This window comes from Lepisma saccharinum, chromosome 20 (genome assembly GCF_977018435.1).
Source record: "Lepisma saccharinum chromosome 20, izLepSacc3.1, whole genome shotgun sequence".
In the NCBI taxonomy this organism is placed as follows: domain Eukaryota; kingdom Metazoa; phylum Arthropoda; class Insecta; order Zygentoma; family Lepismatidae; genus Lepisma; species Lepisma saccharinum.
This window is the reverse complement of record NC_139248.1, coordinates 32,805,139-32,832,292: the sequence shown is the minus strand read 5'-3', so window position 1 is coordinate 32,832,292 and position 27,154 is coordinate 32,805,139. Positions and strand designations below refer to the sequence as shown.

The window sequence follows — 27,154 nt, the reverse complement described above, 5'->3', positions numbered from 1 at the left end:
TTGCCAATGAACAGATAAGTAATATTTCCGCAGCAAATTATGAAGTTATTGTCCATCTTTTTTATTAGTTTCAAGCTTAATGAACCAAGCAAGCATGTTGTTATTAGCATGCATCAGTTACACTATTTTCTGATTTAAGATGGTATTGTGGAAACATCCCCGTGTTAATTGTGTATGTAGAAATTTCAGCAAGAAATGGAGGCTCAACCAGTATTGAAACATAGGTTTCTGGCATAGTATGCAATCACTGAACCAACTGAACTATCGAACCAGCCCTGCTTTTAACTGATTTTTCACTGCCACTGCTATGCCTGTGTGGAATTGTCACATTTTCACTAAAATTTCTGCATAACACATCTCCTGTGTGTGCAAATCGTAAGGTAATTGCCAATTGTTATTTACTACTTTTTTCTAGAATTTCTGGATTTGTTTTTGGAAAAAGACAAGAAAACTTATTATAATGGTTAGTGTCTAATGTTCATTTACATGGATATTGTTCATGACATAATACACAGGCTGCAAGATACACAAACTCATGGGTTGTTACTGAATTCATGGTAACTATTTTTCTTTCTTCCAAACAGGTAGCATCACTGCATTTTCGGAATACATGTTTGTAAGCCCTTTGGATGAGCCTTTGAATGCCACCACTAAAGTGGTGTGGGTCAGGGGAGGAACATCCTGTGGAAACTTGTGCCATAAAACAATTGCCATCCACTTTACTGATTTCCATCTTCAAATGGCACCACCTAGACACTGGCAGTTAAGGTGCAACCACTGCCTATCATTTAGTGGTGGCAGTCAGAAGCACATCTAACGGGCTTTATGGAATGACTCACATATGTATGTATGTATGCACTCAGGGTGCGAAATCACTGCAGATTGGTCGAGGGAAGGAACAGACAGACACACACACATACAATAAATACATATATATATATATATATATCCACTGTCGACTGTCCTTCATTCAAAATTCGATTGTAAATTGTAGATTTTAATATACTTCTAATGCTATGAACAATGACTAGTGGAGGGGGCAAAAATTAAGAGACATTAGGAAGATAATAGTTTCCTACATAAAAATCACATCTAAATGCTCTTACGTGTTTTATTAATATATTTAAATACATTGCGGTAGCTGACGAAAGGCGATGTGAAATGGAGAAGAAAAAACAAGTCGGACTCATTTCTGTATTCTGGGGATTGTTGAGTTCAGTGTCCTTAGATATGAGGCTCTTTGTTGTCCGTTTTTTGTGTATGTTTTCGATATTATTCCAGCAAAGTATATTCGACTCCTAAACTAATTGTTTATGTTTGCTGTTAGAAGAAAAACTCTCCCCCCCAGGAAAAGTTTGGTGGTGGGGGGAAATTTCAGGACAAGATCGTTGGTGGTGGGAATTCCCCCCGGGATTTCGCAACCTGTATGCACACACCAGTTCTGAACATGTCTCAAAAATTACACAATCCAGTTGACACTGCAGAAGTGATTTGTAATATTGCATATTCACATTCCTTACTCAGTAAGGAGTAACTACTGTAACTGTAATTCAGTTACCTTTTGAACCAAGTAATTGTAACTGCAACTCAATTACTTTTAAAAATTAATGTGTCAGTGCTAGCATGTCAACATTTTCCTCACATTCATTTACTGTGTGTATACGTAGATAGAGTGTTTCCATTCAATGCTTACAAACGTTCACAGCACATAGAAGAAAAAAAGTTAAAAATCATTACTTACTAATCCTTTGCTCATTGAGGCTTGTTTTGATTTTTTTTAAATAAATAATTAATCCTGCAGATATGAAATGCAACCATGCATTACAGATTAGTAGTTGCTACTGACATTGTTTTTTTTTTGTTTTTTTTTGTCAAAAATGACAAACTTTTAGTCAACCTATCAACCAAGGCATGAAAGTCCTATTGATGCAGAATATTTCTGGACAAAATTGTGAATTCAGTCTAATGGCTCTTCTGATGGCATGATACTGTTTCCAAAGCCAAATATATTTAAAGTATGCTACCCTACACACAAAAATAAATGTCAATGGCAACCAAGAATTTTCTTTGATATTGCTTAATACAAAATTAAAAATGCAGGTTTTTGAGGCCTTGTAGCAGCAAAACAAGGCCTGAATGAACAAATAAATGTTATTCTCTTTTCAAATAATTCAAAATAAAGCATTGCTCTCCCTGAGAAAATATTGCTTGCCACCCCTGAAAATAGCATTGTTGGTCCTCCTGAAAAAAGTTAGTTTGCCTCCCCCTTCTGTTAAGAAGTCTGGCTATGCCTATGTTGATGTCTTCTATATACTGTCAAAATTTTTCAGCATTGCATAATGACACCCTGAATACATACATTGCTGCATGTAATCCAACAAGAGCCATGCAAAGAATGGGAATAAAGTGCCGTGTCCTGAAAAGCACCGAATTGTCAGTTTCTCTTCCACATCCAGGGTGGATAAAAGTTACTTTCTCCAAAAATGTACATTGCTAATTTTGGAGGAAAGATACTTTTATCCCATCCTGTAGTTCAACCTGGTAGGGTAATGAGTCTCTAGCGACTTACAGCCAGTATCATCTTCTGTGGTGCTTGTGTTCCATGTCACTATAATATTTGTTTAATTATATTTAAATTAGGGTTGAACTGATATAAATTTGAACCCATACCGATGTTGATAATCTTATTGATACTAGTGTAAAATAAAAATATTTGAATTTTGCATAATTACGAAGATAATTAGACACTGCAAAAGTGTTGCAAGGCATTTTTGTGTACCGCATGACAGACCAAATGTAAAATATCGGCCAGTATCAGTAAATAAATTCCACCTAATACTTTCCAATTCCAGCATTGGTATCAGCTCAGCTCAGCTGCAATTTAAATATGTCTTTAAAAAAATTGCCTCAAGAAAAAATTATTTGAAGAAAAATTGAAAGTCTATATTGATTCTTTAAAGGCCATACACAATTGCACATTACTTACAACTGAAAATGTCTACCAACAACACCACTGTTTGCTATAAAGTTTTTCTTTATTGTTTTCAGTTTAGCTAACTGTGGATTTCTAGCGAAGCAGTTACTACAAGATTGTTCTGTGTGTAACAAATGTTGCCTTTGAACGTGTTGTCTCTGAAATATTAATGGGATGTTTTCCCTGCAATGAAGTCTCACCTTTTATGTATGAAGTATTATGCAAGAAATGTTAATAAATTTGTAAACCCATACAAAATTAAATAGTGTATTTAAATCCAAATTTCTTCTGTATTTTCAAGTTTGGTTTTAGTTCTTCTACTGTCCATGTCTTATTTTTTGTTGTTTAATATGTGAGTCATTCCATGCGAAATCAACACAGGCCCCAACCTGATCATCACCGATTTTCATGAAATTTGGGAAGTTGAAACTATGCATGGAACTTAGTAACTATGGAAATTTTGAGTCTCGTATGTCTTGTAATTGTTAAATTATTCAAGGTCAAAGTTGGCATAAATTGCCCATTTTGAGCCCGCTTAGCTATACTAAATGTGCTGTAACTCCGCCCCTATTTCGCGTAGGAAGATCAAATAAAGCTTATTGTACAGGGAATTGAACAAGTTTTCCAGTGATATATAACAAGCCTATCTTTGGATAACAATATAATTTTATCACGTGACCTTGTCCTTTGACCTTTAATATCTCGAAACATGTCATCACCAAAAATGATGAAAAAAATATATTTGGTCTCTCATGCCATACTCTAAAACATATCAAAATATGATTCTGGGACTGCAATGGGATCAGAAGATAAAAAATAATATGTGTAACTATGTGACTGATAAAAGCCCCATTACGTGAACTATGACGAGTCAAATGTCCCTTAACACCCCCTACAAAATGTAAATTAGTTATCCTGGGTATAATTGGTCATGAAAGAAATAGGTTAATCACAGGGAGATCCCTAGCTGTGTGTGTCAAGCTCAGGTCCGCCATATTGAATTCAACGCAAAAATTTCAAGGGAAAGGGAGTGATGTGATATATCAAATCAGGCTAGAATTTCACGAGAAATGAAGCAGGGAAGATTTTCCCAACTTATTTTAGGCAGCAAAACGTTATACGCATATCTTTCACTTATGATATATGCACATTATAGTGTTTCATATGCCTGTTTAGGGGCCCGGTTGCCGCTGCGGCCTACCGGATCAGCAAGTGTTGTCACATTGGATTTCCAGAAAAGAGCTAATTTCTCTGAAGCAACAAGAGCTAGACTGCAAAGCCAAAGCTGGATTTAACTACAACTGAGACCGTTTACGTAATAGACGAAAAGATAAGTACTTGATGCGATCCGTGATTTGGACAAACCTTACTCCAAAAAAATATCAATTTGACAAGAGTAGTAATTACATCTGGACTTCCTCCCACCGCTGTAGGAGGGGAATTCTGTCGTCTGCTCAACGCAGAAACGTCAACCTGACCCGAATGTGAGGTTCTTCTTCCCCTTTCCACCTCTTTGCTAAGAAACTGAGATGGTTGACAAGGCTCGACTACTATTCACTGGATTTTCACGGTAACTCTGTCATGAGTGGTAGTTCTTTCTAGAAGTGATTGTGGCTAAATAAATCATTGAGCGGATTAATATATATATATATATATATATATATATATATATTCCAGATCAAAGGCATGTTTTTGGGGGTGGGGGCGGTAGGGTGGATATGATAAAGTCTGATAGCCGGTAACACTTTTGAAAAAGTCACGCCACGCCACTGCGTGTGAGCACACTCGTTGACGTCTCTCACACTCACATAGAACATTTGGCAATGTACCAGGTGCAACATCATCGCAAGCAGCAACTATGCCTTCTCTCAGATGGTCAATATCAGGGACTTTTAGTGCATTTTCTTCAAACATTTCTGAAGGTAAAAGTCCTCCTAAGATGTTTGATCTGGGGAATGTGCAGGCCTTTTACTAGATCCCTGTCTGTCCATCAATCTACCTAGAAAATTACCATGAAGAAATTGCCAAAATGTCCAAATGGTGTGGTCACACACTGTTCTGTTTCAAAACTCTGGAAAAATGCCATATCCCGTAAGCAAGGATGAAAAACCTGTTCACTTAACAAATCCAAGAAGCTCTCACCATTTAAGGTTCCGTTGTTGAATATGGACCAACCATTCCTGGGATCTGTCTACTGTAGATTATCAAATCACAGATATTGCATATTCTTTATATTAAGTTCACCGTGAACATAAAAATTAGCCTCGTCACTGAAGATTTTTCATTCCAAAGCAAGTGTTTGTTTGAGATACATTTCCAAATATTCTTCACTATTCAACTATTTGGTGAATGTCGCTGATTAAAATCATATGCAATGGTGCGTATACTTCTTTCTCTCCCAAGATGTCAGCGTAATCTCGATGAGTTCCTAACACGTTAGAAGCATTCTAATGCTTTGTTTTTAACACCTCGAAAAGGAGAAAATGGTTACAAGCATGCAGTAATAACCTTTTGCTGGTTAAATATATGTTGGAAAAATCTTCGTCACTTCATTTCTTGTGAAATTCTAGCCTGATTTGATATATCACATCACACCCTTTCCTTTGAAATGTTTGCGTTGTATTCAATATGGCGGTCAATAATAGGGTGGACCTGAGCTTGACACACACAGCTAGGGATCTCCCTGTGATTAACCTATTTCTTTCATGACCAATTATACCCAGGATAACTAATTTACATTTTGTAGGGGGTGTTAAGGGACATTTGACTCGTCATAGTTCACGTAATGGGGCTTTTATCAGTCACATAGTTACACATATTATTTTTTATCTTCTGATCCCATTGCAGTCCCAGAATCATATATTTTGATATGTTTTAGAGTATGGCATGAGGAACCAAATATTTTTTTTTCATCATTTTTGGTGATGACATGTTTCGAGATATTAAAGGTCAAAGGACAAGGTCACGTGATAAAATTATGTTTTATCCAAAGATAGGCTTGTTATATATCACTGGAAAACTTGTTCAATTCCCTGTACAGTAAGCTTTATTTGATCTTCTTACGCAAAATAGAAGCGGAGCTACAGCACATTTAGTACAGCTAAGCGGGCTCAAAAAGGACAATTTATGCCAACTTTGACCTTGAATAATTTAACAATTACAAGACAAACGAAACTAAAAATTTTCATAGTTACTAAGTTCCATGCATAGTTTCAACTCCCCAAATTTCATGAAAATCGGTGATGGTCAGGTTGGAAATTGCACATATCTGTGTTGATTTGGCATGGAATGACTCATGTATTAAAACATATAATTATTCATTGTGCTTTGTTATTTTGAAGTAATTATGGATGTGCCATGCACATTTTCTTGAAGAGGACAATAGAAGGCGAAAGTAAATGACTGTCTATATAGAAACATGAAAAGAATGTTTAACCAGTATAGCTCTGTAAACAGTTATTTCCAATCAATGTAAATAAATGAACTCTCTAATAGGGGCAATAATATGGTTCCAGAAGGTCACAAACAAATCCAAAATTTATTATTTACTGCTCAAAATATTGATTTCTTGCATTGTGCAGTATCTAATATTTATATTATCAATGGCGTTTTTGCATGATCTAATAATGGTTAAGTTCCAAGTATATTCTTAGAGGTTGCCCCAATTGTACCCTTGTCCCCTTCCTGATATAATATTTAGTGTAATCAATTGCATAATTTATTATCAGTGGCGGCGATTGGGTTCAAAAACTGGGGGAGCAAGATTCCAAAACTGGGGGGCAAGGGCAGTTTCCTTTCCCTTGGTAAATAAGGTTTAGCATAGTGCGGGGGCAACTGCCCCCTCGCCCCGCCTAATCGCCGCTACTGTTTATCATAGTTATGCAGGAAATATTTTGTACACTGGTTATACTGTTTTGTTAAATGTGTGATTTTTTTCAGGATGAATGTACTCAATACTGTGATATAAGTCCCTATGCATCTGTTACATGAATCAACATTAACAACTCCATAATTAAATACTTCCATTCATTTTGATTTTTGTTATTTAGCGTCACCTATCTGCCACTTTTGGCTAATCGTGACGATGAGGATGAGTGATTATGTGATGAAATTGATAAAATTACACTCACAAAGAACACCCATGGCCAGGCCAGGATATGACCCTGGGACTACTGCTATTCTAGCATGCTGAGCTAACTACTCCACCACAGAAGTCAGCAAAAACTTCCATTCGTATCCAAACAGTAACACCAGTATGTAGTCACATTTGTAAAATTTGAGGTTAAATTTCCTCTTGATACATATTAATTTGAATGTAATAATTTTTCAATATTTAACTGGCTTAGTTTGACATGAAAATCTTGAGAATCAAATTATTGAATGTAGATAATCGATTGCATTTAAAAATAATTTTGGTATGTCATTGAATATTCCTGTCTTTATTTGGTAGGCATTGAGACTCTACGAGTACAACTTGCCGCTAGAGGAGGAATGACGGATATCTCAAAGTTGGGTCCCATCAAACCTCGGGATGAAGCTTCACCAAACAATCGATCCAAGTCTATGTATGTGCCCCCAGCCAAGCCGGAACCAGAAGTCACAGCAAACAGAGTCGAACCGCAACCGCCTTCTCAACCTGAAAATATTGCACCTCCACCGCAACCTTCTGTTCCTCAGATCGTAACCAATTCTGAACCTGTGTCGCAGCCTTATATGAACAAGATAGGGTCAGATATACCCAATAGACTGCCTGTTAAGCCCTCTCAAAGTTTTCGTGAGCGCTCTGTTGCACCAGAGTCTGAACAACCACCCCAAAGAGGTACCACCCCGGTACCAGCACTTCGTCGGGGTTCTAAAGTTAACACTAGTGATCACCCCGGTTACAGTTTTCAACAAGCAATGAGTGACCATTTTGACCACTATCAGCGACCGCCAAGCAGAGAAAGCTCGTTGGACAGATATTCGCGTGCAGCCAGAATGTCTCGACAACCTTCGGCGGAGAACCCTACAGTGTCTCGTGCGCCATCACGGCAACGAACTCCAGGGTTCTCGACTGAACCAGAAGAGCTTCCGGGATTAAGGAAAAGAGGAACTACACCAGCAGCCAATGAAACGCCTGTACCAACAGGAAACGGATCTGTGGTGGGGGACACAGGGGGATATACCGTTCCTGCCTCTCCGTTCGAGGAGGTTATCATCCGACAGAAAGGTTTAGGGCAGGATATCCTCCCATCACCTGGCCAACCTAAGCGAACTGAATCTCTTTACATCAATCCAGGGAAGAGACGAGAAGCACCGCCCAAGGTACGTTCAAAAAGTTTACCCTGAGACTAACACTATGATCAGCGCTACTAACTACATGGGATGTGCTTTTTCTTATCACCATCACCCACAAAAATAGTTATAGTGAAGTGTTGTGAGAATTTACTCTGTAGCTCTCTTTTATTGTAATTTATATATCTTTATTATTTATGCTTGAAGAAAATGCACTTTTCCTGTACCTGTATTGCATGCGTAGTATGTTGTGTGTGTTTACAAAATAACATTAGACCTTATATCATAGATTAGATTCGTTATTGCAACATATAATTACACAAAATTGTTTTACATAACCAAAGTATTCAAAGTTCCTCATAAATACTCTTTTATATAAAGATCATATTTTTATGTAGCAAAAGTATTGTTGTTTAAATAGTACACAGTTACTTCCACACTACCGTACATAATTTATAAAAAGTATAGTTATTAGAACATTAGATAAACATTACCTGCAAGTCATCTTCCAATTCATGATCAAATAAATAGTACAATGTGATATAAGAATTTATTCCAAAGTATGAGACTGATGGTTTGTATTATAATGACTTTCCATTTTGTAATGTAATGGTAGAAGGTAATGTTATTTCATTTATACTCCTTATTCTCTAAATTATAAAGTACAAAAAGTACTGGTTCATAGAAATATGGCTACAAAAACCTGGATATAAGGACCAAATCAATGGGATATTCATAAACTCATTGGTTACTAATAATAGAAAATTATTTTTATTATAATTGCCAGCTACTTCATATAAACATTCTTGATATATTCTGATATTATAAAAATATATACTTTAACACTTTCATAAAAAGCATACTTGTAATTTGATACTATTTGTATGTGCAATATAATAGAATTAATGGATGAAAAAAAAATCAAAATTTTTGCCCATTGAAGGACAGAGTTAGTAATGGTATTTAACAAACAAGAGCAACACTGTGTCATGAAATTATTCATTACAACGGATTAAAAATAGAAAATTAAAATGCTTTAAAATATTCTACGTGTTTTCCTCTTTGCATTAATTAAAAGTTAAAGTTCGTGGGTGGGATGTATTACTTCCCGATCTAAAACAACTTCCAGATCAATTAATTGTTGCTGTGATATATATTGCTACACATATTTTGGTGTTTGTACAGTTTGCAGTGTCTTAAAATGTGAAATAAATTGGCATATTTGTTTGAATATTTACATCAATAACTTCTAGAAGCATGAAATGAGTAGGACTTGATTTGAAACATCACATATAGAGAAGAAGTTTCTAATTTCAAAATTAGGTTATTTAAGGGGAGAAAATATAATAATACTTCAAGATTTTATTTTGTTTTTCTTTAAATTGTTCATAAATGACATCAATGTGCATGTATATTAAAAGAAATTTTGATGATATAGTAAAAGTAAATCACAGCTACATTTTTATTTGGAATTTTAAAAATGATAGTCAAGATAACTATAACTTTAAATACAAAGTCAACATACTTATTTAACAAAATTTTACAGTGAAAAACCTGTATGTTTCTGTTAACTCATGCTTTACACATAGATGTTTACCATTATCCATACCGTGGTTTATAAAGGTTTCCATATTTAAGATGTAATTCATGTGCTTATATGAATAAAATCCCAATAAATTATTATCCTCCATTATTTTTGGAATTACATATTACTTTTTGTATGTTTGGTTTCTATGGTGCTTTTCTACCTTAAGGTTCACTTTAACTAGATATTCTCTCAGGAAAAATTCTTTGAAGAGGGAATTTGGAAAGTATATCTTGTCACATGAATGTTTTAGAAAATAGTTTAATTGCAGAGGGCTATTTTACACCAAAGTTTTAAAACTTGATAAAAATATTGATAGAATGTGGCTAAATTATTCCGTATTGAGATGCAAATACATTGATCACTATGGTGAAATTGGCGAAGGTATTCACAGATAATTCTGATTTGAAGAGTATACTCTGCTACCATTTACGAATAATGTCTACACTTATCTTTATTGCATAATCATCTTCCACTCTCAGCGAAGATTGTACATGAAGATGAAGTTTTGGAGAAATATGGTTCTGATATTTTGTGTTTGCAGATGGTACATTCTGAATATCCAAAATCAACTTTTTAAGGTTATAATAATTATTAAAATCCACTTGACAGCATAAGCAAATTCAGAGATAACTTTTGTTAGGATAATCGATCCAAGGTATAATACATTGACAAGTAAGGAAGTGTAACTTTACATATACTCAATTAAATATCATAATATACATTACTTCACTGAGTTCAGGTCTATTTCAAAGATTAGCATTGCAAGCCATTCTGAACACTAACATATAGCAATTTAAAATTAAAATTTCAGAATTGGAATATTCTAAACATGTTTTACATTAATGTAAAAACAAACAAAAAAATTATAACATCATCATAATGCACAGAACTTTGTACTTACCTTTGTATTGTGTGTATGTGTGTGTGTTGTAGTATTAATTCAATTTTATCTTTATGTGTGAAATATATATAATAGAATATTCCAATATGAGGTCTTCTACTTTTCTCTATGTCGTGTGTACATTAGAATTACTGGTAAATTGCCCTGCTTTTAAATTTTTGTGCTGACCAACAAACGCACTCTCTACATATATTTTAATCAATTTATATATTTAGTAACCCTTTCCCAAGATGCAACAGTTCGTATATTTGATAAATAGATCTAGAGTAATGTTAGTATATTTTTGTAGTTCCAGCTCTAAGATAAAACACATAGGTTAATCTAAGTATATGGGTCAAGGAATGACACTTTTTCTATAACTTACACTATCATATATTGAATTATGTAAATTCAACGGGAGTTGGGAACGTATGGTTCATATTGTTCTAACAAGCTCTTAAATTCTATCCTGACTATCTAATCTTCAGAAGCACTTAGATTAGGATCAATATAAGAAATTTGTTTGCACTGCTGAAAATTAAATAATGGGTGTTCTACGTTAACATTTATGTTAGGTGTTAGGTCACTGTTTGAACATATCCTGCCAATCTCTGCATTGTCATCATCTGAAACATAAATCTCTCTTTCTTTTTTTTTTTGTAACAAAACATCCTTGATCAGTATTTCAAATCTTCTGTCTCTCTCTCTCCCTGATTCCTCTCTTGCTCTCCCTCACTCTCCCTCTCTCTCTTCTCTCTGTGTGTGAAGCTCATGAAAACAGGTAGCAATTAACATCAACCCTTCTGTTTGTATAACTATTTGAAGTTAATTCTAAGCATAATTATGGTGAAACAAATACAGCTAAATATGAGTTCAGTGGAAGTAATAATAATCATAATCATAATTTACAAGCACCCTTAGTGAATCTTGCATTTTATTATTGAAGATGTAGGTGGGGTATATTTCCAGCTGAAATTATTTGTATATAATTGACTGTTACTATTATTATACAACACAGGCTCTCATAATCATGGTGTCAATATTGTTGTCTAAAGAGAAAGGTTTTTCAAAGTGGGTACATCATATCGCTTTGTTGCAAAGACAGCAAACTCCAGCTTGTCAAGGAAGTACTCCAGAAAGCCTGGAAAACTGGAGTGACATGCAACACAGTTATCGTCTCATGCTAAAAACAGTGAGAAAATATAATGTGAAGAATTAAAGAAGTGGAGAAGTAAGAAACACATTAATTATGTCTAACTATGGAACACATTACTGATGCAATCACATTCCTAGAGCGCCCATGTATTTTTTGAAAGTCAAGGATTAGTATTTTAATTGAATTATACAAGGAGTGTTAAAGTTGATTGAATTCCTACTTCCCATCAAGCTGATAGATGCATTGTTCAGATTGGCATTTCAAAATTTATATTTCTCTAACTGATTCTATTGTGATATATACCACCTGATTATACAATATCGACATGCATTTTTCTATCACATATTGTTTGATTCATTGTGAGGGTAAGCAAAAAAAAAAGTATTTGTCATGTTCACTAGCACAATATCTGCTATTTCAGACCAGACAATGAACTTGCCTTGACCCACTACAATGTTTATTTGAGACACCACACCTTTGTAGTTTTTCGCCTTTTAGTTGTGCTTTGATTGAAAGTGTCTGACAGGTATTTTTTTTTGTTCAATACTAGGTATATGACTCCCGGATGATTTGGTCTACTAATCTATACATCATTGGTAACATGTCCAACTAGTACGCCTGATTCTATGCACATACATAAGTCTCTTGTTGCTGATATCAGTGTCGAATTATAATTTTTGAAAGGAAAATAAAATAATATTTGCATTCTACAAACGATGCAATATCTGATAGTTTTGTTGATGTCCAAAAAAGATTTAGATTACAGATTGCATGGTCAAGTCCAAAATGTGAAATTGAGTACAGTGACAATGAAATTCCAGATACCGTGAAAGCTAACATCTGAGATAGGAGAGCCTAAGGACACATTTAAGCTTATAACACATCACAGCATCACATATCACACATGAAATTGCAGGATTTAAAAATCTGATTATTAAAGAATGCATTACATAATATAAGGAAATATAATATTCTCTAATATGTCTAAGCATAAATATTCAAATTGGAAATAATATTTCTCCATACAGTCAGTGATGAAATGAAAATATTACTCTTGTATTAAAATTAAGAATGTATAAATAAATTATATTGTAGTATACTTTTAAAAAAATATTCACTTTTGCAATTGTGAGAAAACATGATAAGAAAATATTAAAAAATGTTGAAATCTGAACGATACTTATGTCTGATGTCCACACACTAAATTACACATATTCCTGACAAAATTAAAAATGCATGCATATTTAAACATTAACATAAATTGTGAAAGTGTGGTAAATAAAGAGTTTGACTCAGTAGCTCATTGGTAGCTACAGTGTCATGGAATAGCAAGAAATCATTTTCTATCTCTGGTTAAGTCACATCCTTTTACAAAAACGTTTCAAGAAGGTATATTATACACTGTATACCTTCACATTCTTACGGAGTAACCTGGTTGTATTTATACAAATGATTGTGTTCTTGATTTCTATATTATATTTAGAAAGGTAAATTGTATATCAAATATAATCAGAAACAGAAATATGTTCATCTCTTGTAATACTTAACAGAAAATACATATTGCATTTTTTTTATTTGCTTGATGAAACAAATTATCTATCTTCTTCATAAGTTGAAAGTTTTGAAGGTATCATATGTACAGAAATTGTCATAAAATGCAGAACTTAGTAAAATTCAGGAAATATTTTCTTGTACCAAAGGTTCTTCGTTCTAAAGTTATTTTGTATACACCACAACTTTTAGTTACACTTTCATTTAATATTGACTCACATTGTGTACTTTTGGTGCATTGGCTGGTCTATTGAATTGCTTCTATGCTTGATCCTTAAATTATATGCATTAGTCATGACATTTGTAACTAACCGCATGGTGTAGATCTTCTAATTAAGTAGGTGAGATAGCGTTTACCTCATTTTTAAGATCTTATATAGATTAGACCTCTGTGGATTTAGATTGGTTTAAATCAATCAAACCTCAGTTGCCTATGAACCTCAGGCCTCTTGTCTGCATGATGTTACTTTTTGTCTTCAGAGGGTGCTCAGTATGAATTTTAGAACATATTTTTTAACATATAAACATTTTAAAACTTCTGTGCAGAGCTTTGGATAAACCAAGCTGCATGCTATTGGTTTGAATGATCATGCTTAGTTTAGAATGCAACATAAGTTTAAATACCATGGGTTGATTATTATGTTCTAAATCAAGGTCCTCAAAAGTGATATCACAAATGTTCGGTACTCTTGAAATGTGACGAGACATAGAAATAACCTAATACAAGAAAATAATGAAATTTCCACATGTGGCATTATATGGATTAATAGCATTTCAGTGGTTATATGGTAATATGATTATATCGTAACTCTATCACTTCTAGAGAATAAAAAAATAAAAAAGGTAATGTTGTTCAAAGGTAAGTAAGTATGTGTAAACATATTCCTTCACATTACATGGTCGCATATTCAATTGTCTGGGATTTGTAGGATCCAATCACCAATGCGATATGCACTAGCATATGCAGTACTTTTTCCCAGAGGGGACTGAAATTGTAAAGGTGTATATTGCATAGCTGCAGGTACACAATAAAATACTTCGTCATTATCATTTTTAACCTCCTTTTTAAAAGTTATTCAAAGACAAATATAGTAATCAGAGGTCATATTAAGGTAGGTGGGTGGGGTGCCGCTTTCGCTTATCCACTGCTTTTATTTGAAAATTTGGATTTTTTTCAAAATTTTGGAGGATACAATCAACCTCCTCCCCCCATTCATACGCCAGTGGCAATATGTGTGATTCACATCAAAATGAACTTTAATGCAGTTTGAAATAGAAAAAGGGTGAAAGTAATTTTGGTCCAAAAAGATTTTAGAAAGTTACTTTTATTATGAATATTTTGAACACAGCATTTATTTCACACATGATATCATGTATTTGTTTGCAAATAAGAGTTTGAAATGTTCCACAATCATAATTGATATGACTGAATTCTTTAACATTGTTGTCAGGAGAGTATGTTCTAGGTTAGCTAGGCTACCTCTGAACCTCTAAGTCCAGAGACTAAAATAGGGGGGAGGAAATCTAATAGTAATGTGCATAAAGATGTTCATTTTAATGATGAGAATGATGCTTCACAGTTCACACACAAGAGCCCCTCCATCTCTGCAATCTTCTCGACTCCGTCTTCTCCAACACAATGGCATAAACCATAGGTTTGCCATGACAACAGCGAGGGGATTATGTGAGGGTTGGAAAGAAAGTAGTGGCATGATCAAGAGAGGACGTTGCTGTTCCCAGCATCTCTAGAGGGTAGACTAGCTGTTCAATGCATTAATTTTGCTAGTGCAGTGTGTACAGATGGACGAATACAGAGCTGTGAAGTGGTATTGTGAAATTGGACAGCTCTAAAGCAATGTTTTCGAAGAGTCAGCAGCATGCATGGATAAAAATTGAGGTGGCACATGGCATAAATGCGACGGAATGTCATGCGGGTCTCTGAGAAGCTTGTGGCAATGAAGTCTTGCCATATTGATGCTGGTCCATTGGGTATCAGCCTTCCGACAAGGACATCATAGTGAGGAGGGTGTGTCATGTCAAGGCATCCTGATCTTTACGTGCATTATGTTGATGTGATTCAATCATTACTGCAGGTGAATTGGGGATGAACAGCGAGGGAGTTAGTTGCAGTAGTAAGAACAACTCACACGACAGTATTACATGATTTACACCATATGCTTGGGTACAGCAAATTGCATCCCGATGGGTGCATTTTCAACTGAGGTTCAAACAATTAGCATGTTACACTCTTTAAAGTGACCATTTTGCATGTCACAACATGGAAGGTCACATATTTCTTGACAGAGTCATCGCCATGGCTGAAACGTGGGTTTGATCCTAGGAGTCCAGAAATAAAATGCCATTCCACCCATCATCCCCCAACTCAAAAAACTGTGCCAAGAACCTGGAAATGTGGAAGTGATGCTGATAGTGGCATATGATGCATGATGTGGAGGGTGTCATATTCCATTATGCGGTTCCTCCAGGCCAGACTGTGAATGCCGAGTGCTACCATAAGTTCTTGGAACATCATCATTCTGTTCTGTGAAGGAAATGGTGAAATTTCCAAACACGTCTGCCGTTGCCTTCATGACAATGCCTGCTGTCTCAACGCTGCTCATGTAAGTCAATTACTTACATGGTGGGGGGTGAGAGGTACTCGAGCATCCTCTATATTTCCTTGATATGAGCCCCTGCGACTTCGATCTCTTTCTCAAAGTCAAGGAACCACTCAGAGTCCAGCATTTCCCCACCAGAGACACCATCCTACAAGCAATAACATGCTCCTTCATTGACATGACAGCACTCCTACTGGTGTTCAACATCTTCAAGCAGTGTGTCAGAGGGTCTAAATATGGCTGGGGATTACTGTGAGGGAATGTAAACGTCTGCAGATTCTGCCATAAGCTGTTTGTCATGTATGGTATTACCACTACTTTCTTTCCAACCCTCATACAAGGGTGTATTTCTCTTCTGAAAGTGCAAGTCACTAGCAGCCAATGGCCCAGTTGTTGTTTCCTATAAACGTTTGCAGTACAAGTATTGAAAATGGATTGCAAAGGGGTAATTAATACCCCTTTGCAATAACAATAACCCCTTTATATAACAATAAACAGTAGTTGAGGAACAATATGGTAATGTGCTGTGTTACACCAATGTAAACATTAGATTCTGGAGAATAAATTGATATGTCACTCATTTCTTTATAATGAGATGTTAATGAAGAAATGTTTTTAGAAACAGCATTTTTGTTACAAGAATCAATTAGCAATTTACTATAGGAACCACAAGCACAAACTTTCTGGAAGACAAGTCATTTTCTTCTACCAGAATTCCACAAGATGGGCAGACTACCCATGTCAAGCTACCCACTTTCTATTAAAAAAAATATTTTATAGGGACTTTGATTTCTGAGCTTCTAAGATTTTCTCTTTATACAGTTTCCAATGAAAGACGTTATGTACATTTCTATCTGTATAAACTCTATCTAGTGGCAAGCCAAGAGTGAGCAAAGAAGATTATATCCATCCGTTATCTTGGTTTTTTATGATAAAAGTATGGAAGAATAAAATTAGTGAGGTGAGATAGAAAGTAATGAATTATGAATGATATTGTGTGTTATACTGTGAGTGCTAAAATGGGTGATAAAGTTATTGAACTACTGACATAGACATCACTTGATCTGCTTCTGCATGAAGATAAGCTTCAAATCATGGAGACAGGTAGGCCATCACCAAGATCAAATAAGTGCATTTATTGTGTTAATGATGCAGTTTCTTAATTATTTGTGAAATATTTATCATTAGGTGAGTTGGAATGATTTATCATGGTATTACAATGTCACCTCACTTAAGAATCTTAAAACACAAATAAGAATGTTCCCTTCCAACAATGCATATTTTTCAATTCGAACACCATATGTGGCAAGAAGTGTGGCGCACATCATAAGTTCAGCATATATCACAAAGTACTGTGTTAACAGATAGACAGTCATAAAAAAAGAAATTGGAGTTTTGATATTTATTGGATTCAATTAGGTGATACGAATATTGGCATATGAAATTGATTTACCTCTATTTGTATCATCTAATTGGTATATGCATAGGGGGGTAGAGTGGCCACTCTAAGGTTTGATGAATTCTTATCATACCTTTTTAATCGCCAAGGTTATAGAAACATAGACCAATAGTAAGTATAGCAATTTTACTTCCAATTTCTATTTTTTTAAATTATTGTTGTTTAGAAATGTACACATAACTTTTTTTTTTAAAAAAAAAAGAAGTACGAAGTGGTCACTTTGCCCGCCTAGGTTGGGTAAAGTGCAAGCCCTTTCCCATTTTACCTGCATAGGTAAATGAACAAATCACATTGATTCAGAGTGTGTATTTAATCAACACAAGCTGAAGTAATACACATTAAGAATAAGTATTATGTTTTTAAGTATTATCATAAGTATCAAATCTTTGCAAGATAAAGTAAATAGTAATTCGTAATCAATAGTCTATCAATAAAGGATTAGGCGTGGGCATATTGCAAAATTCGCACTCAAACTCATCATCATCTTCGTCACAACCGGCGCACTCTTCATGTGCCCACTTCTTACATTTTAAACATCTAATCCATCCTTCATTGCCTTTCGAGTCTGTCTGTTTCTTCGCCACTTTGCCCAGAATGACTCCATTACAAAAACTGTGGTCTAACGTCTAACCTACATGACTTAGCGTTTTCAGACACACATAATTTAAAAGGTTATTTCACGCTGATCAAACAGCACAAGAGCATATAATTATAACGCTTACTATTATTTAGCTATAATCAACAATTTGTACCACTTAGCTACAATCAGAATTGCGAAAAAAACAATTAAATGAGTTCACATCTACAAAAGTGCAGCCTCCCGCTTCAAAGTCACAGACAACACCGACAGCGCTATACAGCGAAGAAAACTCACATGGCCACTTTGCCCGCACTGGCCACTTTACCCTTCCTTCCCCTACATACTTAGTATTTGCCACTAGTTTTCAAATACAGTAAAAAGAGATGTTGCATTAAAAACAGAATAGAACCTACCTATTCACAATAAAGAAAGATAAGCATTCATAAAACTGCTATAATGTTATATTCATATTCTGAGTATTACATATTCATCACACTATATCACTGCACCATACCCCTAAATACTATATAAAAATTGATATTTTATACTAAAAGAGTATTTTACATATAATATTTGCCATGAGATGGTAAGGAATTCAGACTTGTCAACCAGGTGCCCCTCTAGCACAGATTCTTCTCATCAAAAATAATAATGTTGCAGAAGCACCTGAAGTGTGTGTGTGTGTATATATATAGCAACCATATAAAAATCAGAACACGGAAAAACCTTGATATGAATGTAAATGAGCATATATTTCTGTGTGCAAAACAGTGTTTAAAGTGGGGGAGGGAGATGGTATCCCCCAGCTACCAAAATTTTTGCAAAGCATCCCCTTAGTTGCTTCATTGCAGGGGCGGCGCCAGGGGGGCACGAAGGGTACCCCTTAGTTTTCTTCCGCACCCCCTTCAGCACCCCCTGTCCAAAACCTATATTCTACCGAACACATTACCTCTTACAGTGTCATATTTTCATTGTCGTTGTCATTTTGAGGGTCGAATGTTAGGTAGCTACTGAAGTGAGACTGCTTTTATTATTTATAACAGGCAAGCATTGATCCTACTCCAAGAGAGTCCGCATTTATTTTCCTGTACTGTCGGCAGTCTATAAAGATCAGCGGCTCTTGTCTTTATTTATTCAAAATTGTTGTTAAGAATGGTTTCTTCTTGTGTTTCAAGTAGTCTGTGTTTTTCGATGAATGTATATAGCTCAATGCAAGTTGGTGTATGGTTTCCTTTGCACTGCTGAGACACAGTTTTGTTGTCCGCCTACTTGTTCTTCCTCTTTTCTTCAAGTCGCATTGGAACAAAAATTTCATTTGCTTTCAAGTATCATCAGGTCTTTCTCGGGAAATTATTTAACGCGAGTTATATTGTGACGGTAGTTTCCTTGTTAATTCGTTCTATTTGTTCTAGTAAACGTACCACTTCATACTTTTTCAAATACGAGGAGGCCAAAAATTCGCGAACGAACGTTATCGTTTGTTGTTGGGGACAGTGCGGCCCAAGGGATTTTAACTAACTTGTAAGAAGTTCCTGCGCGCTGGTGTTTTGACCTGACACCATAGCATCTGGGCAGACGGAAGGTAGGCTATGTATTATGTAAAGTGAACGCATATGAAAAGAGGAGTAACAAAGCAACGGGACGTTTTCAGGAAAGTGAAGCAGACAAAAAAAGTGAATTGATAGGAAAGTGACTACATAATTTCGTATTTATTGTGTAATTTTATTTTCCAAATTGCACAACTTCAGGTTGCATAGTAGCAATTTCTTTATTTTACCCAACGTACACAAACTGAACACTCACCAGTAGTTGTCACCTATACAACGTATTTAACATTTGATTAATAACTGAATTTTGTACCTCAATTGGTTGTGTCTTGTAATCAAGGGATCTCGGGTTTCTGGTGGAGGCACATAGTAGTTCGGATCCCACTTTAAACTGTGCATAAAGTGGACTTAAAACAATGGATGTCCATCTAAAAGTGTACATTTCAGTCACAGTCATTTATGTTAATTATTATAAGAGCGTTGCAGGAACATGTTAACTTCAAACAAGGAAATTTTTTATGAGATAGTGAGTAACACTATTAAGGGGGGAGGTATACCTCGATCCCTCTTCGTGGAAAAATGCCTTGCCTTGCTTGCCTCTCCATGAAAAAAATCCTCCAGTCGCCATGTATGTCATTGGCCTCCTTTGAACAAGTTGTTCTTTTCAAATTTCCGAACGTCGTTGTTGTGTTAAAATCGCACAGAAATGAAGCAAGTCGCTAGTATTGTTCACTTTCATCAGTGGCGTAGCGTTATAGTACGCCCGTACGCCCGGCGTTCCCAGATTTAAAATTTCAAAAATGCGTAAATGCTGTGAATATAAAGTAAAACTTGACTATTTCCATATATGTTTGACCTTCATGGCATTATAATAGCTATTTTTCGCGATCCGCTTGCAACGCTCCACTCTCAACACTCGTTCTAGCATCTCTTTTCAATGCCTTTCCCGGCCGAACGCCGAGCAGGTTCGGCGTACAAGACTCTATATTGCTTGCTGCCTTTCTGGAGGGAAAGCTTCGATTTCTACAGCACGCGCGTAAATACTCTCTCATACGCCAGCGTACGGAGCTGCAGCAGAGGTCTACCGTGATTGGTTAATGTGACCCTTCCTGCCTTCTGAAGCAGACGACAGCGGTAGAATTCCTACTTGGTTCTTCGCGCTCATACAACTCGTGGTATGTGATGCTACAATACGCAATATTGACTGACGTAACTTTACCAATCTCAAATATACCGCTTCTTAATGACCACTGCATTGTATAATTTATCGCACGAACTGCGATGTGCATTAGAAACTAAAATATCAACACAGTTTTTGTCAAATAAGTTGGTGAAGTCCTCATGGTAGAAATTCAGCCTGTGGCTGCTTTACCACTTAACCCGCAAAACTATTTTTTTTATTATTATTATTTTTTCGTTCTTATCTAACTGCTTAATATTGTGTCAATGGAAATGTTTACCATTCATTTGAAAACTCTTAACATCGAATCATCTCAATTGTCTCTGGACAAAATTATTTTAAAATGTTTATCAGCATTCTCAAGATGTAATAAACAGTGGTCTGAATTACTAATCGGCACTGTTACGTCAGTAGAGTGTACGATATTTGGATCTTTGGATATTTGGATCTGACCTCCGTGTCAGAGTGTTTTGCACAGTGCGCCAAGACGACAGAGGTCCCTGGTTCGAATCCCGGCGTGAGCACGGGTGTTCTTTGTCAGTGTCCCTTCATCAATATCATCACTCATATTCATATTCGCAATTGACCAAAAGTGGTAGAAAAGCGAAGTAAAATAAACCAAATCAATCAGTAGTTGGATCATCCACAACAATGACGTCTACTGTTGTGCAGAGACGCTTGTGATTCAGGTAGGTTTTTAATGACTTGCGTCGTGCAGAAAGGTATAAAAAAAAGGGTATAAAACACCAGACTTCAAAACATTTGCGGCATAGTGAGGAATCTAATTTTCTAGCTAAAACATGCATGAATGATGTTTTATTGAAAACCCACCTGACTTCAGGCAAATAAACAATACCTGTGGCGACTAATAACTAACTAACTAACTAACTAACTCCCTAGCCTTCTTAAACCCGAAGGTGGCGACTAATACCATAAGTAAATTATTAAGCAAGAAAGGGCCGACCCTTCCTTCGGATTTGGCGTTCCCACCCGAAATGTCCATGCTACGCCACTGACTTTCATTAGCATATTATCATAGATGCCTACTAAAAGTAGATTGATATTTGATTTAGGGACAAAAACATGCATGCATATTTCATGTTTTCTTTATTTTCAACATCGCACCAGCTAAATTTCATTCCGCACCCTCTCAGCACCCCTAGATGGTTAATCCTGGCGCCGCCGTTGCTTCATTGTCACCATGTTAAACCATATGTGCTTCCCCCAGCTAACCCCAAGGCTCGACCAAACATTTACCAGCTAACATTTTCCACTTCAGGCGCTGGTGCAAAACCCATGCTATCTACAGCTTCTAACTTCAGGATCGTGTCTCAGCTTATTGTCATCAGGTCAGAAACAAAATAGAAACCATTCTTATAAAACACCCTGAAATCCAAACACCAATCAGAATTGAGTAGCAAACTGGTGAACTCAAAGACAGAAAAAAGTTAAGCATACTAGACTCATTTAGATACAGGATTGAGGGATCATGACTGTTACATATAAATAGTTCATGTGTGTAAATTTCCTATCATATTGATATTTTATTCTCACTGCCTCACATGTATACTTTTTTAAACCAAACACTCATACTTAATGCTTTAATCCATGTTCAAAGTGCGGGGGATGAAGGGGAATGTTATCCACTAGCTAGAAAAATGTTTGCAAATCATCCCATAGACAACATGTTACACTATAGGCGCATCCCCCAGATCATCAGGTTACACCATAGAAGCATTACCCCAGCTAGCTCCAAGGCTCGACCAAATAACTCCCCAGCTTCTACTTCAAACACTGGCTTTAATAACATATAAACTGTGCTATATACATTAGGAGTGTAGGAGCTAAGTCTATAGTGTTGTTATAACATGTGATACTTGTTTTAAATTAGGAATTATAAATATTGCATGGCTTTTGTCCTTTCGAAGCAAATTTTGCCATAACTATTTTACGACCAGAAAGAGGTCAATGTATTGGAAATATAACTAATAAGCCTAGTATGAACACTATAGTTTTCATTTCTTGAATATTCTTGTGAAGTTTGGTTTACTTGGCTAGTTCGTATTGCAGAATAAGTTTCTAAGCCGTATGCAGAAGGAATTCATCAGAAGATGCAGCAGCCATAGTGTTTTCCATTGTAAAGTGGTACATCAACGTGAAATACAATTTGTTATAATACTCACTGCCTTCAGCTACATATGTTGCATTTTACAACTCTGCCAATGTTATTCCTTTACTCTGTGTTGGAGAAAATATTAGTTTCCCTTTTGTTCAATAGTTATTAGCACTTAAACGTGTGAGGTGATATATCGTTTTTTGCAGTCGCCATTTTTAAGGCTGCTATTTTAAAGCCCGTGTGACACCCCCTACCGTTACCTTCCTCAACTAAGAATGCACAAAATCTATGAATATATTCGATCAGATATTTCGTCCTTCATATTAAGGACAGGGGGTAAGTGAGACTGGTACAAGAGCTGTAGATTTAGCTCGTCACTCAGCGCCATCTTGGTAAGACACGATGTCACTTGTGAATCATTTAGAAACCGCTCGGTATGCAGGTGGGCCAGACGCGAGGCTCCCACGTGGTACACACGATTTAGCCCGGGACTTGGCGCGAGTCGACCGGAGCGGCTATAACAGGAGCAGGCCAGTCGGCGAGAGCCGGGTGATGACTAGCCACGAACAGTCGCAGCGATGTTCTACCAGGAGGAGGAGGAAGAAGATGATTTGCTCTTCAGCCCGGCGCTTATGGCCAGGAGGGCCAGCGAGAGCTGGATCCCCACTCCACCGCCCGTCCTCGAGGTGAGTGTGCGGTCATGTGACCTGTATCGACATCACGTGATTGGTCAGCAGTGTTTTTTCTCGGTGGGGTCTTGCAAATTGCCCCGTACCGAGAGATGAATGAATATAATTCACTAGCCTTACGACATAACTTGGATTTGACGTTAAATGTGGTGTACGTTTGTGTTGATGGGAACAAATAACAAGCATGTTGACATCCTGTTATGTTTATATAGCCAGTGTGCGAATCAGGGGTTTATTCTGAATTTTCCATTGGGGGGTGGGGATGTGTTTAGGTGTCCTGGTGTCCCGAAAATAATCTTCGGGACACACCAATGTCCCAAATCGGGTAGGAAACTAGAAATGATTAAGAGTATATTTTCATGAAATTCGCTATTTATTTATTAGATTCTTATTATGTAAGGTACAAAATAGTTTTCTAAAATTCTTTATAAGTCTTGAATTTTTGTGTCTTCTGTTGCAAAAAAAGGGCGTCTCCATAATTTATGCTATAAGGCGGTATTTTAATATTCCTACGCGTCCTTGAAAATCGTTTCTGAAATACCTCACCATCTTTCGAACTCTATGGCATTTTCAGTGTATTGTCCATGATCTGTCGGGTCCATCACACCCCCCCCCCCCCCGGTAACAGACTTCCGGCCAGCGTCATTCCGCATTTTCACGTAACGGAATTTATCAATCCTATTTTAGGGAGTGTAATCGTGCATAACTTGGATTTGACATTAAATGTGGTATCAGTTTGTTTTGTTGATGGGAGCAAATAACAACCATGTTGACGTCCCGTAAAGTTTGTATAGCCAATGCGCCAATCAGAGGTTTTCTTTTAGAATTTTCCGTCTGTGGGGTGCAAGTTTGCGTTTAATGGATTTTAATGGTATATTTACAGCCAAAATTACCATAAATTGGGCATTGTGAGAATTTGTAGGGGTCGTGAAGGAAATTTGGTGAAGGGCACTGACCATAATCTTGTATTTGACAGTAAGGTAAATGTGGGGTCCGTTTATGTATATGCGAGCAAATATCAACTGTGTTGACCTTTAGTAATATTCGTATGGTCAATATGCAAATTAACGTTCTGTTTTCTTTTTTTTTTTTTGGGAGGGGGGGGGGTAGGATGCCATATATTGCTGATCCACATGTTCGTTAACAGGACGTGCATATGTACACTCTCTTTCTAGAGTGCGCCGGTCCCCGTGGCGGAGTGATTAGCACATCGGGCTACGACGCCAGGGGTCCCCGGTTCGAATCAGGGCCTTGGCATGGATGTTTGTTAGTGTCCATTCATCAATTTCATCTCATCATCACTCATCCCCATCTTCGCAAATTAGCCAAAAGTGGCACAAAAAGCGAAGTATAATAAAGCAAATGAATCAATCTTTCTAGGGTGCAATTATTGCATCTATTTATAATTAAGGACAGTGCTTGGAGGAAGAGCTCCATTTGGGGGCTAATGATGGTAACTTATCTGTAGTTACTTTTCTTGACGTTTCCGAATTGAAGGAAATTTTCTCTAGCCGGATTTTTGAAATGTCTTGAACTAAATACTCGACTGAATGAATGGACCAGTTGATGATATGACACACTGAGAGAAATGTTCCACTGTTATCTCCAAAATGACTACTGCATGTGTACCAAGTAAATTTATTTTGGAACATGTGGCCGGCGCCAACTAATATGGACCCGTGGGGCCCGAGCCCACCAAACAATTTATCGTGTTATTGTTATCATCATGTATGTGTTGTAGTGTTTGTGGATTGCTCGTGTAATGTGGTTGTAATTTATTTATTTAAGTTGTTTTTTTTTACCATGAATAAATTTGTAATCAAGCGACCGCAGGTGGACATTACTCTCGTTCAGATACTCTAGATTTAAGTTCGTTTCTGAAGTCCGCTATTAATGATTTACCAAATTCGTCTTCAAATAATTCGCGGGATCATGATTTTATAATATCAAGAAGGCTAAACAGGAGACAAACAATGCTGGTAGAAGAACTGTTCAAAAACAATAGTAAGCCAAATATCTGTGATTTTTTAGAATAAAATAAAATAGTAAAGATAAGAAAAATATACAATTAATTAAGGTAGGTGAGCCAAAGGTGGGCATAGTTAAGCTTCTAGGGCAATTTATAAATCTCCAATGAGTGATAAATTTATAAAATTTTAAGAAATTACTATTATAACTAATTAACAACTTGTAGCTACTATATAAATATTTTGTAAAATTGCTTGTAACTTTAAAAAAAATACAAAACCGTTATATCTGTTCCCAAGGTGACCCATAAGGGTACCAAAGGTGGCCCATAAGGGTACCAAAGGTGACCCATTGTTTTAAAGTTTCGTAGAAAATGTTTCCTGTGCTCAAGAAAACATATTTATTCATGTTTATTCATTTTTTAATATAATTAGAGAAATTGTTAGTCTCAAACTTTTGATTGGTGACATGCACAGTAACGACGCACAACGGAGTGGTTAGCACAGCCCATGTGATGCTAGTGGTCCCAGGTTCGAATCCTGCATTGGTGTTCTTTGTGAGTGACTCTTCATCAATTTCATTATATCACTCATCTCCATCTTCGCGATTAACCAAAATTGAAATTCTTCAACTGGTCTTCGGAGCGATTGTCATCATTAAGAGCAGCGTCCATTGTTGTGGTGAGCTGATCTTTGGCCCATGCCTATATATAAAACAGGCATATTAATAACATTTAGTGAGTCTGTGCAAATTTAACATTATTAGGTATCTTTAATAATAAAACGTATATTTCAGAGGCGAGTGTAACCTGTTCCCAAGGTGGCCCGCCATGAGGATTACACAAAACACCCAAGCACTGTCCAAACAAGCCAATAAAAACAAGTGACAAAAACACCTCTACAGCTTTTACTTGACACTCCTCTAGGCACACACCGCCAAAGACTATTGGTGGACAGATAGAGCTACGTTGCGAAAAGTAGGTCGGCCGCCAGGTGGGACTGCGATCAGTAGTATAATGTTAAAATTTCAGTTTCATATAGCTAACAGTTTCTATGTAAAACGGAACATGAAGCTACTACAATTAGGCTAATATTGTCCAGATAGTCAAATGAAAACCCCCCTTAAGGCACCCCAAATATATTAGTCTGCTCACGCCTATGATTAAGAGGACATAGTACAGTGGCAAGAAGTGGGGAAGGGGGCAACTGTCCCCAACGCCCCTAACCGTCGCTGCTGTACATTGAAATTTCGTGTAATTTTTCTTTGATGTTTACTTTCCAGGGGGACTTTAATGTCTTCGAACAAAATTAATTGTTTGAATTTATGAATTGAATGACGATTTGTACGGTTACGTAACAACACAACAGATGGTGCAGTCTGTTTATACGTGCATTTACGAAGAGCAGTAAAAAAATATTTTCACAGTTACAATAACTTTATTGCAATTAAGGGCATATATTTTCGATAAATAGTAGAAAATTATTAATTAGAAAAGTCATTCTTATACTGTTTTCTAGTTCAAAATATTACCTATATGAATGCTAAAAAATTTATGAAGAGTAAATTAATTTAAT

At 36.3% G+C, this 27,154-nt stretch overlaps 1 protein-coding gene across 5 annotated transcripts in view; it reads left to right on the top strand.

Annotated features, from left to right (window-relative positions):
• jp (junctophilin) overlaps positions 1 to 27,154 on the top strand; it is a 397,633-nt gene that overhangs the window by 343,829 nt on the left and 26,650 nt on the right. For 3 of the 5 annotated variants that reach the window (XM_083142319.1, XM_083142318.1, XM_083142321.1), the window contains one exon: positions 7,425 to 8,278. In XM_083142319.1, the coding sequence (XP_082998445.1) occupies positions 7,425 to 8,278 (854 nt within the window). Of the gene's footprint in view, positions 1 to 7,424; positions 8,279 to 23,473; positions 23,610 to 27,154 lie in introns of those variants that run through there. The other 2 variants (XM_083142320.1, XM_083142322.1) reach the window with 2 other exon arrangements.